The 12359-nt window shown below is 50.9% G+C and overlaps 1 protein-coding gene across 1 annotated transcript; it reads right to left on the reverse strand.

Moving 5' to 3' along the window:
- Nucleotides 1-247: 247 nt before the first annotated feature.
- On the reverse strand, nt 248-12353 carry ALG1 (ALG1, chitobiosyldiphosphodolichol beta-mannosyltransferase). Its single transcript, XM_014545096.1, has 13 exons — nt 12274-12353; nt 11049-11126; nt 10812-10915; nt 9301-9449; nt 7775-7864; nt 6938-7048; nt 5840-5961; nt 5600-5638; nt 5245-5304; nt 4159-4269; nt 2802-2916; nt 1763-1838; nt 248-721 (listed from the first exon to the last, which is right to left on the reverse strand). The coding sequence occupies exons 1-13, from the start codon at nt 12335-12337 to the stop codon at nt 590-592; spliced, it is 1251 nt and encodes a 416-aa protein (XP_014400582.1). The 5' UTR covers nt 12338-12353; the 3' UTR covers nt 248-589.
- Between the last annotated feature and the right edge of the window lie 6 nt (nt 12354-12359).

The raw sequence follows: 12359 nt of genomic DNA on the forward strand, positions 1-12359 counted from the left end.
TGGCTGTCTGGAGGTATTTAAATCATTCTCAAAGAAAACAGGAAGCAATGAGGCTTCCAACAGATTCTGTGTAGAATGGACCTCCCAAAACTGGAGCAGCCAGCATGAGAAAAGCACATCCCCCCGTCACAGAGGTGCAACTGAGTGTCCCCAGGGATGGGAAGCCATCTATTACCAGTGCCAATTAAATGAAAACTTTCTTGCTGCCCTCACCTCTCTGTCCTGAACTAAGACTGTCTGGCAACTTAGAAATGACCATACGACTTTTTATTGACCAAAGTGGTCATGAAACTGCCAAAATTCGCCTTTTGAATAAAGTTTAAAGGAAGGGGTGGGGGGGAATAATTTCATCCCATGCATGGCACCTGCTGCTATCCTTTCAACTGCCACCCACTGGGAGGCGCTGCTCTACACAGTTTGCGCAGGGAACAGACAGCAGCTGGAAGAGGCTGGAGGAGGGACATGGAGCACGGTTCTGGTGGGAAGCCAATGAGAGCAGGGAGGAGTTTGCATGAGCCTCAGGGTCTTCCTCTTTGTGACATCCAACACCAGGACATGCTCAGGAGGGTTCAGTCTTTGGCCCAAGGGGTCATGTGTCCACAAGCAAAGGGAGAACTGTCTGTTTCCAGCTCTCGTCCCAACGAAGCTGCTGGGACTCCCGAAGATTCTTCCGGAACTGGTTCAGTTTGCCAGCAGGATCAGGAAACTTTGAGAAAAGCATCTAGAAGAAAAATGACAAAAACTTCCCTCATCACCGCTTCCCGACACCCCCACCCCTGTTCCCAGCAGCCTGGACCTCTGCCGCACCCCAAACACAGCTGCACCCCAAACACAGCTGCACCCCAAAACAGCTGTCCGGGCAGTGATTTAGAAACCCTCCCTCTGTGGCCACACTACCACCACCAGTGGCTGGGAGCCTCCAGTGGCCTCCCTGCACCAGCCTGCCCAGTTTCCACACGTGGGAAACTGGTCTCAAACATCTCTGAGACTGACCTCCCTGGCCCAACCAGCCCCTCCCTCACTGGTCTTACTGGACCCCTCACACCCCAGCCATGTTCCATTTCCTACTCCTCCTACTCAACAGCTCGGCCAAGCTGCAGTGCTCGCCATCCACACACTGACCTGCAGTAGCCCCCAGCCTCTGCCATGCTGTTCCTTCCTCCAAGAGCACCCACCCCTCAGTCTCTGCCCAGCACCGTCCAGCCCATGGGCTGGGAACAAGACAATGTCTGTGTTCTTTCCAGTTTCACTAAACTAAGTCAGTCAGGTGTCTGCAAACTGTAGTCTGTAGGCTGAATTGGACCTTCCACCTGTCTTTGTAAATAGAGCTTTATTGAAACACAGTCACACCAGATTTTTCTAGCTGGGCCTTTCAAGAAAGTTTGCCACCCATGTCTCAACTATCAAAAATGATGATATATGACTTTTTGTAATAAGAAATAAGTATCCTTTGAAGACTCCCGTCCATCTTGCAAGGCTGGTCTAGGAAGCTCCCTTCACTCCTCACTCTCCCTCCTGATATCCATTGCTCCCTAGATGACAGTCCACCTGTGCACCATCATCTGCGTGGCATAAGCTCCACAAACCCAGCAGCAGGTGGAGTGTGCCTGAATTCCCCCGGGCCCACTGAGGCCCAACCTCTGGGACCACTGTTCCCTCCGGCTGCCTTTCCCCAGACCCAGCGCCGCTCAAGGAGTCCAGGGGCATGGCCCAATGCCAGCCTGAAGCCCTGCAAGCCCTGGCATGGCGGCAGACACACTACCTGCAGCTGAGCAGCCAGTTCCTCTGCATCCTCAAAGACCAGGCCATTTTCCTCATGTTTCACAAGCTCATGTAAGCTGCAGAGAGAATCGAGGGAAGTCTGAGAGCTGCCTGGAGAAGACACCAGAACTCCAAGGTGCCCACCTGGACCCCCATGCCACCACTCCCCACCCACAGGCTAAGCTAGGGGTCAGGAATAGTCAGTCTGGTTCCAATGAATCTGGTCTTAGGTTTGACATCGGAATAGAAAATAGACCTGGGAAGGTACATAGCAAAAATCCAAACCGATTTGGGGGCATGGGAAGGGGGGTTGTGGACAATGAACAGGGATCTGAGCCTTTCCTGCTCTCTGCTCTTTACAGTGAGGACACGCTCAGTGGGTTCTGCTTGTTTTTTAACCATGCGGCAGAGAAACAAGGTAAAAGGCAACCCCATTGGAGGCAGCACATTACGGGTGACTTTTCCTGGTAACCCCAGAGTGCAGTGCCCAGCTCACACAAGGGTCTAACATCCTGATTTCCGTCCAGAGGCTGGCTCACGAGCCCATGGGAGAGCAGTTTCTAGAGCTTCTTCTCACACTGTCCTCTCCAAACCCCCATCTTTGCCAGGAAGAGCGGAGACAGAATTACACTCATTTGACTAATTTGAATAAGAGTAAATGAGCTCAGACAAAAGGGAGAGAGAAATAAAATCATGTAAACTGTGCAGGCAATTTCAGGGAGTAAATGAGCTCAGACAAAAGGGAGAAATAAAATCATGTAAACTGTGCAGGCAATTTCAGCCACCGCTTTATCCTTTGAGCACAAGCCCCGAGTTGAGTACTGAGGACAAGTAGTTTTCCTTCAACATGAGCTCTAAGCGGAAGCCAACTCCTGCAGTAGGACTCAGCCCACCCGGGGACTCCCACACCCCGGGGCCACCTGGCTGAGCGGCCCAGATCAGGAGGTGGAGCCTTTCTGAGGGGCAGCTCTGACCACACTGGTTCCCCCAGCTGCTAATCTGAGAACCTAACTCCCAGAAGATTCAGTTTCCGCTCCTACCACCGGAAGTTCACGGCACACACAGGCAGGCAGCATCCAAACATGTCCACCACCTTCATGGGCAGGTCCAGGCCGCTGGAGGACTTGTGCAGGCAGACACCCAGGTCCGCTGACCCTGCGGAGGGGGTGGGGGTGGGGTCGTCAGAGCACTGGCCATGCTCCCTTTGACCACACGTGCTGTGAGGACTGTGGGTCGACGCCTCTGGTGGGGAGTGGGAAGTGGGAAACACTCCCAACCCCCCATAGAACTGGCTGGAGCCGGCCACGCATCCGGTGCAGGGTGGGGACACACAGTGTCCAATCCTGGCCACGCAGCCCTATCTGAAAACTACCTGTCTATATTAACATTTTAATTTAAACAGACTCCCTTTTCCTACTTAACCACCATTTATTTTAAAAGAACCCACAGCAATTATGCTGAATGGATTCAGAGTGTCTGCTTGGGGTGATGAGGCTGTTTTGGAAACAGACAGTGATGATGATTGCACAACACTGTGAACATAATTCATGCCACTGAGTTGTATGTACACTTTAAATGGGAAAGTGGTTAAAATGGCAAACTTTGTTATATATATTTTATCATAATAATTAGAAAAATTTTGAACCCACAGTAGACTCAACAGAAAACCAGCTGTCGCTGTGAAAATAAAGCCAAATAAACAAGCTCACATCACTAAGTACTGGCTGGAAATGCCTGCCTACAAAGGCTCTCTGCCTGGACTGCTCACTGGCTGCTGGAAGATGAGCCTTGGAGACGCATCAGTACCAGGCCAACGCTGCCCTCCCCGGAGTAATGAAGACGGGAAGAGAAGGGGAGGACATTCTCGAAGGGAACGTAAATATGCCTAACCGTCATCTCCGCACTGCCCTCCGGCACTTGGGAACAATGGGCCCCAACCAGAGCCAGCCCAGCCCTCTTGCCTGGACGGAAGAGCAGGACTGAACAGAGGGCGTGGAGGCTAAAAGGACATAAACCTCTTACAATCCCTGGCAAACAGCACCTGAGCCCACCGGGCAGGGAGGAGCTGGCACACCAGGAAACAGCCTCCCTTCCTGGAGCTCAGTCAGCAGCTCCTCCGACAGGTTCCTGGCAAGCAGCATCTCTGTCCCAGGTGGCCCCTGGAGCAGGGCCCAAGGCCAGGCCCAACTCAGCCTGAGGCTGATGTATGTATGGCCCTTGAGCTGAGAATATCTTTTAATTTTTAAAGGGTTGCAAAAACAAATGTGCAACAGAGGCCAATAAAATATTTACAATCTTGTCATTTTCAGAAAAAGTCTGTCCCCCAGCCCTAAAGTATTCCCTCTTAAACCTCAGCCCAGCCCCCCCTCCAACACCCCTCCTGCCAGGCGTCCTTACCTAGAAGCAGGGGGTAATCCTCAGCCTCCAGCCATGGGGTACAGACCTGGATGTGCTGGAGATGCTTCTGGCCAATGAGGTGGCTGTAATGCTCCTTCAGAGGCCCTTTGCCTTTCAGAGAAAATCGGAGTTACTACACTGGCCCGCCTCTGGCTCCACCCATGGCCCAGACCTGAGAAGCCCCTGCCAAGGAAGCCCACACTCCTCAGCTCCAATCAAACTCCCATCTGGCCCCTTCCAGAAACAACCCTCCAGGGGTGTGCATCCTGACCACTGAGGCCATGGCAACCTGCATCCAGCAGACTGTGAGCGTGGCCAGGATAAACTCTGGCCTGGCGCCAGAGTGCCAATTAGACACCGATTCTCACATGGACTACCCTGTGCCTCGCCAGGAGTCCCAGGTGGCGTGGCATGTGCAGTGGGCTTCTGCCACCCTGGGAGCCCAGAGGCCAGGAGGAGGGGAGTGCACAAGGTGGGACACCTGGCCCAGGACCCTCCTCCTCCGACCACAGCTCTGCTTCTCTTCTCACTGGGCTACTTTGGAAGCAATTTTATGTCAGACAATGGCCTCTTTAAAAAAAAAAAAAAAAAAAAAAAAAAAAAACACCTGCAAACCACTGAAGAAGTGAAAAGTTCAGTTTCAAACCTAGGCCCCATGCCCTGCTGTGAGGCCCTCTGAGCCTCAGTTTCCCCCGCTGTCAAATAGATGTAGAAAAACCTATGTCAGGGAGCTGCCATGAGGATTAAGGAAACAAGGAGCATTCCGTGCCTGACACACTGGAAGCAATTTTATGTCAGACACTGGACTCTTTAAAAAAAACAAAACACCTGCAAACCACTGAAGAAGTGAAAAGCTCAGATTCAAACCTAGTCCCCATGCCCTGCTGTGAGGCCCTCCCCTGAGCCTCAGTTTCCCCCGCTGTCAAACAGATGTAGAAAAACCTATATCAGGGAGCTGCCATGAGGATTAAGGAAACAAGGAGCATTCCGTGCCTGACACAGGAGAGGCACACCAGAAAGGCAGATGCCTTCCCCTCTCCTTGCCCCCAAGCCAAATACAGGAACATGGAGGGTCCCAGGCAGTACCTGTTATCACACAGACCAAAGAAGGCAAGCTTTCTCCATTCAGGATCAGCTGTTCAAACTCTGTGTTTAAGAAAATACATGATGACCAGGATCGTCTATTCAGGTGAGGGAGGGGCGGGGGAGGGGAACGCGGAGGGACAATTCCAGACACAAGGTCACTCTCCCAGAGATGGCACTTCAGTTCTGGGCCTGGTCACTCAATGACCCAAATGGGGACTCAGAGCCACCACCTCCACCACCCAAGTGCCCAGGCTGCCCACCCTGCAGCCCAGGGGGGAGGGACACTCTGCAGAGGACACCACGCAGCTCAACAGCCCCTGACAAGCCCAGCTCCTGATCACAGCCACACACCTACTTTCTAACGCTGCCAGCAAGATGGAGAAGTCTTCATCCTCTACAAGAAGAGAGACAGTATCACACTGGTTTCTAAATGTCTCCCCCCCCCCATCCCACCCAGCTCAACGCCCTCCCCTTTCTCATCAGGGCCTCAGGGCACCCCAAATGTATGTGGGGGGCACAGGCCTGGCAGGAAGGAGAATGCCGGCTGAGACAGGTGCTCATACAAGCCCCCAAGTGCACAGGGGGATCCTGAGACCTGTCCAGCTCGTGCTGCTGACCAACAGGGCTGGCCGCCCACGAAGACGTGTCACCATCCCACTGTTAGCATCCCGCTCCGTGAAGGCGGACCTCTCCGTGGTTGGGTCCAAGGGATCTGAGCTGAAGGAGCAGAGACAGAGCCTGTAAGATGCCACAGAGCAGGCCCACAGGCCCCAGGATGGCCATCGCCCACCAGAGCGAGGCCCCGAAGCTCCCAAAGGTCAGGGTATGGCCATGTCAGACACACCGAGCCAACCCTACAACCCTAGGCCGGGGCACAGACATGTGCCTTGCTTTCTGTATCAATATTTATTGGTTGCTAGGTGCTGAGGTCACAACAGCAGACAAGACCGACTCAGCCCCAGCCATCACCAGCTTCCTGTTCTTATCATTCCCTCAACTTAGGACAGTGGTCGGCAAACTGTGGCTCGCGAGCCACATGAGGCTCTTTGGCCCCTTGAGTGTGGCTCTTCCACAAAATACCGACTTCTGCGCATGGGCCACGAAGTTTCAATCGCACTGTACATGTGCGCCCGCACGTGGTATTTTGAGGAAGAACCACACTCAAGGGGCCAAAGAGCCGCATGTGGCTCTCGAGCCACAGTTTGCCGACCACTGACTTAGGATGAAGATGCTGTGACCTCCCACCTGGCTCCCAGGTTACTGAAAGGAGCGAACAACTGGCGCGTGAACTGCTGCTCAAAGGGCCTTTCCTGAGCCCTGGGAGACCCCACAGATCACACAGGTCCACAGACGCCGCCATGGGGTCAGGAGCCTGCAGGCAGGAGGGTAAGATGCCCACAGCCTTGTGCAGGCCGAACATTTCCTTAAATGGCCAGAGAATAAACACTTCAAGCTTTTATTTGATCTCTTTTGTAACAGCTCCACTGTTGTAGTGTGAAAGCAGCCGTGGACAATGCATAAGTGAATGAATGTGCTGCATTCCAATAAAACTTTATTTATGAACAGGCAGTGGGCCTGGAACCATAGTTAGCCAACCCATAGATTTAATGGATTCCTAAGTCTGCAGCAAAGAGACAGGGGAAAAGCCAGGAGAGCAGCGAACACAAGAGAAGATGGAAGACAGGAGACCTACCTGGCCCTGAGTGCAGGGTAGGTGCGGCCCAGCTTCATAAAGAGCCGGTGTTGCAGGTCCAAGGGCGTCTCTTTAAAGAAAGATGCTGGCTTGTCGTAGACAGTCACAGCTCTGCAAAGAGATCAGAGGGAGGCTCTAGGAGTGGAGAGGGGCTTAAGGAATAGAAGACCCAGGAAGATGTGGAAAAAGAAGGGCACTTGGGGGATCCAAGTCTCAGACAATGACAATAAGAAGCTATGAATTACTTGGGGAATCAGAAAGAGAAGTTCTAACATCAAAACTGCCTGGGCCAGTCCAGGTGGTGTGACTCAGGGATTGAGCGCCGACCTATAAACCAGAGGTCACAGTTCAATTCCCAGCATATGTCTGGGTTGCAGGCTTGATCCCCAGTGGGGAACATGCAGGAGACAGCCAATCAATGATTCTCTCTCATCATTGATGTTCCTATCTCTCTCTCCCTCTTCTTTCCTCTCTGAAATCAACCAACATATATACAGTGGGGCCTTGACTTACAAGTTTAATTCGTTCCGAGACCGATCTCGTTAACTCAAATTACTCTATCAACTCAATGCAAAAAATCGGCCGAGAGACAGCTGGTATCTCAAAAAACTCGTTAGTCGGGACACTCGTAAGTCAAGGCCCCACTGTATTTAAAAACTGCCTGGGCCGTCTGGCTGGCTGGGAAAGAAACTCCAACCTCCTCCTCCCTCAGCTTCTCAAGACAATAACCATCTCCCAGGCCCCTGGATATTTCCAGATGCCTCGCCAACATGACACAGCAAGCACTGCAGCTGGGACCAACTGAGCTGGGGCCCCTTGCCCACCCCAGGTCCCTACTTGATGCCCCAGTTCTCTGCCAGGTCTTCCCGCATCTCACTGGTCACACACAGGTTCAGGTGGGAGAGGCGTCCGAAAAGCTTTTCGTACCTGAAAAGACACAGTGTTGCTCAGCCCAGAGCCCTGGCCAGGCCGCACGACCATAACCACCATGTGACCGGAAACCTTCCCGTACAGAAGAGGCTGCAGAGCTGGGGTCTCCCAAATCGAGTCACTGGCAAGATAACTTCCCAGGATTTGTACTGAGTTCCACCTGTACTACTGTTCCTTCACATTTTTCTTTACATTGTATCGCTTCTCAGCTTAAATACAATTACTTTCAAAGGAAACAACATATGCTACCGAAGGGAAAATCCAGTCTCTCTTGCCATAAGAAGAAATACAATAAAGTCCCTGTTATTAAATTTTAGCTACCCTGCAATTTTAGCCTTTAGTTCCCTACAAAGGCTGTAGGGCTGAGGATGCTCCCCATGTGTTACAGAGGAGTTTAGCAAATGACAGAGAGGTGTCAACAACAGTTTTGCTCCAAACGGAGGCTTGCAACCTGATGATAGGGCAGAACTGAAAGAGAACCAGAAAGGGGGAATGAGACTCAGGTTAACACCATTGGTGTATCGGGGCTTGTTGCTAATTCAGGATGCAGAGAGCTCTGGAATTGGACAGCCTGGGCCTGCATTTTGGGCCACACACTTATTAGCTGTGAGACAAGAGACATAATGGTTCTCAGCCTTGATTTCCCAGCCTGTAAAAGGGGGGCAGTGTAGACTGAATGGGATAAAGGACTTGGACTGAGCCTGGCATGCAGCAAGTGCTCAATAATTACTGCTGCCACCACTGCTGTTACCACCATCAGAGAATGACCCATCAGGGGAGGCTGCAAGTCCCCGCTGAGGCAGGTGTTGTATACTGGGGCTCAGAACAGACCAACTCTGCCTGCTCCTGGTCAAACCTGCTACCACAGGCCCTTTTTCCCTCTCCCTGTCTCATCAGCCGCATTAAACTGTGGCCTGTGGCCCTATCTTCCAGCAGCAGCCCGTTTTTATTTGGGAATCTGGTCTGGGTACACCCGGGATCCCAGCTCTCCCAGTGGAGTACTTGTGCCAATCCTGAGGCAATGCGGTGCTACAGTTCCCAGCCTCAGTGCGAGGTCACAGGATGGCAGGTGCCAATCAGAGGCTCACTCTCTCCAGAGCCTGACAGGGTGAGGCTGACAGCAAGGGGAGCTCCCAGAACCTGAGAAATACCTTCCAGAGGGAGTGTGGAAAGAGAGATGAAAGGGGTCCTGATAACACCCTTTTTGAGTTCAAGTCAGCCATTTCTCTGGACTTTTCTGTTTCATGAGCCATCAAATGCTGTCCTTTGCTTAGGCCTGTTTCCATCACTTTTAACCAGCATCTGCCCAATTCCCCAGCCTAGCCCTTACCCCACAGAGTATATAGGGAACCAGCTTCACTGAGTCTCCACCCAGGCCCTTCTTCCTACCACAGTTTAGGGAAGGTATCTGCACCATCCTTCCAGACCCTCACCACTTGGCCAGCAGAACGAGGCAGTGGCTGGGGCCATGTACCAGACCCATAATGGAGTAGCCATAGTTGTGCCAGTCGATGACGAGCTTGGTCCCACAGAGGCAGGCCACAAACCAGCAGACAGCAATGGCAGGCAGGCCGGGGGGGTTCTGGGATATAGAGAGACTTGAATGAAGAGGAGGAAAGCAGACCATCATTGACAATAAACTGAGTGCAACGTACATGATCGATAGCCAGAAAATCTTCTTCTACTAAAAAAGGTATAAAACGTCATAAAAGAAACAAACTGACCAACCTGAAAAGTCCCAGATCATCGAACCAAGGAGGTACATTTAGTTAGGTGGCAATTGTGTGGGGGAAGAGGCATCCCCTTGGGTAGGGGGTAAACTGGCCCAGCCTTACTCTAGGACTATCAGGTAGCACACCACAGCATTTTAAAGTGCATCAGTTTTGACCAAGCACTGCCACTCCTATGAATTGATCCCAAGAAAGAGATCAGATTTATGCAAAAAACATATATTCATTGATACTCTTTTACCATAAAAAAAGACTAAATAAATAATTAGGGTACATCAGCCAATTAAATGAAGGTGCTTCTACCCAGCCAATATGGCTCAGTGGTTGAGTGTCGGCCTATGCACCAGGAGGTCACCAGTTCGATTCCTGGTCTGGGCACATGTCTAGGTTGTGGGCTCAATCCCCAGCAGGGAGGCGTGTAGGAAGCAGCCGATCAATGTTGATGTTTCTCTCTCATTGGTGTTTCTATCCCTCTCGCTCCCTTCCTTTCTCTCTAAAATCAATTTTTTTTAAAAATGTTTAAATAAATAAAAAATAAAAAGGACAAATGGGAACATTCCCTTAATGTGATGGTCCTCAAATGTTTTTATTACCTACAGGTAAGGTATAAGATTTTCTTTTCTTTTCTTACTGTACAGTCAGATGAAATGTTATTTTTAGGATTCTAATATTCTCTCATTAGCAGGGCCCATGTGGGAGGCAACCAATCAATGTTTCTCTCTCTCTCTCTCTCTCTCTCTCTCTCTGTCTCTCCCCCGCCCTTCTACTCTCTCCAAAACTCAATAGAAAAAAATACCCTTGGGTGAAGATTGACAAAACAAAAAATTCTGCCTCCAGCACTTCCTAGCTGTGTAACAGTGGGCTACTTACTGAACTTCTCTGGATCTAGGTCTCCTCATCTCTAAAATCTCTAAAATGTAATATAAGAACCTACTTCTTAGAATTGCTGTCAGTGATTAAATGAGTTAACACATGTAAAACACTTAGATGTGTAATAAGTACAACATGAGACTTATCTGTAATGACATAGAAAAGTAAACTGGATGGGTACCATAAACAGAATGGACACATACTCTAGTCTCCTATTCATATTCTTAAAAGTTTATACACACAGACGTGCAATTTATTTACCAACCTGTGCATTTTTAAAGGCTGGAAAGTAAGGAGAACTGTTAACAGTGATTCTCACAGAAAGAAGCAGGGCTGACATATACCTGGAGAAAGATGTAGGCTGCTGGCTCAGTGCACATCAACTTCCACAGCAAGTGCACCACCTGAAATACAACTTTGACTCCATACTGAAGAATGTGCGGCCCAACTGCAAGTCAGAAAATAGCTGTCACTACCAAAAGCGTTCTTGGCAATTTGCAGACACCACCACCACTCTCCCCGGCCCTCCCCCCCCCACACACACACACACAGAGAGAAATCTGGAGTGCGCTGCACCCTACCTGCAAGTCTCTCAAGTTCTGTCAAAGGTACAATCCGAATTCTGTCACTCTGCAAGAGCTCATCGTGGGGTTTGGAGTCTGAAAAGAATGTCCCCTTTAATGAACCAGACAGGACAATCTAATTTAAAGACAGATGACCTGCCAGCTCAGGCAAAATAGTGGAGAGTATTTTGGAAAATAGGACTTTTCTTTTTTTAAAAAATATATTTTTATTGATTTCAAAGAGGAAAGGAGAGGGAGAGAGAGATAGAAACATCAATGATGAGAATCATTGATCAGCTGCCTCCTGCATGCCCCCTACTGGGGATCGAGCTTGCAACCCGGGCATGTGCCCTTGATTGGAATCGAACCTGGGACCCTTCAGTCCACAGGCCGATGCTCTATCCACTGAGCCAAATCAGCTAGGGCAGAAAATAGGACTTTCCAAACAATTCTCTGTTCCTCAATTGCCAGAACAGAGAATGAGGCCAATTCTTGTCCAGATTCCACTAGACTGCCCACAGAGGAAGGGCCTGAATCCTATTCACCTTTAGGTAACACAATACTTGGCACATAGTAGCCCCTCAAACTGATCTAGATTCCCTGGATGGTGGAATTATCCCACCACAGGGAGACCCCTATGAAGTCCCACTCCACCCCCTCACCCTCAGAGAGCAGACTCTAAACAGAGACCAAAGGCAACCAGTGCTCTTATTACTGCTTTGCACTCATATAGAATGAGCTGCCCTTTAACGATGTCAACACGGAGGAGGATGGAGGAACAGACACGCGTGACGCAGCACACTGAGGGGAAAGCTGGACATGCTGTGCAAATGAAAAACATCTGTCTGCAGAGCTCTGCAAAGAGGAAGGCAGGGGAGACAGGCTGCCTGTCCCTTCAGACGCAGCCTGACAAGAGCAGCCGCAGAGACGCGGTTACCAATACTGGCCCTGGGGTCACACGCACCTGGGTTCCAGCCCGCCTTTCCACTTACTAGGAGGGTTCAGTGAGAACTACGCAATGAGTTCATTTAGCTTAGCACTGTCCTGGCATATGGCAGGCGCTCGTTTACAGCTCCCTTAGCCTGTTCACGCAGACCCAACCAGCAGAGCCTGCGCAGAAACCTGGCAGCAGCTGTCCAGGAAAACAGCGGGCTCGTGCATCGCGGAGAGCTGCCCAAGGGAGGAGAGAGAAAAGGTGATCAAGCTGAGAGAGCTGCCGCCTTCCCAGATCCCCGGCACTCACTGCAGAACCCCAGGAGGGTCACGGAGAAGCCACACTTGGTCAAGGACAGCGCGTGGTACTGCATTCGGGGGCTGCGGCCCACGTCG

The sequence above is a fragment of the Myotis brandtii genome, unplaced genomic scaffold (genome assembly GCF_000412655.1).
Source record: "Myotis brandtii unplaced genomic scaffold, ASM41265v1 scaffold397, whole genome shotgun sequence".
NCBI lineage: Eukaryota > Metazoa > Chordata > Mammalia > Chiroptera > Vespertilionidae > Myotis > Myotis brandtii.

Excerpts from the sequence above, each read along its gene's own strand:
- ALG1 (XM_014545096.1), bottom strand. The coding sequence starts at position 12,337 with ATGCAGTACCACGCGCTGTCCTTGACCAAGTGTGGCTTCTCCGTGACC. Across the intron at positions 9,450-10,811 it reads CAGCCTACATCTTTCTCCAG|AACCCCCCCGGCCTGCCTGC; the intron begins GTATATGTCAGC and ends TCTATATCCCAG. Across the intron at positions 5,639-5,839 it reads CAGCAGCACGAGCTGGACAG|AGGATGAAGACTTCTCCATC; the intron begins GTCTCAGGATCC and ends CTCTTCTTGTAG.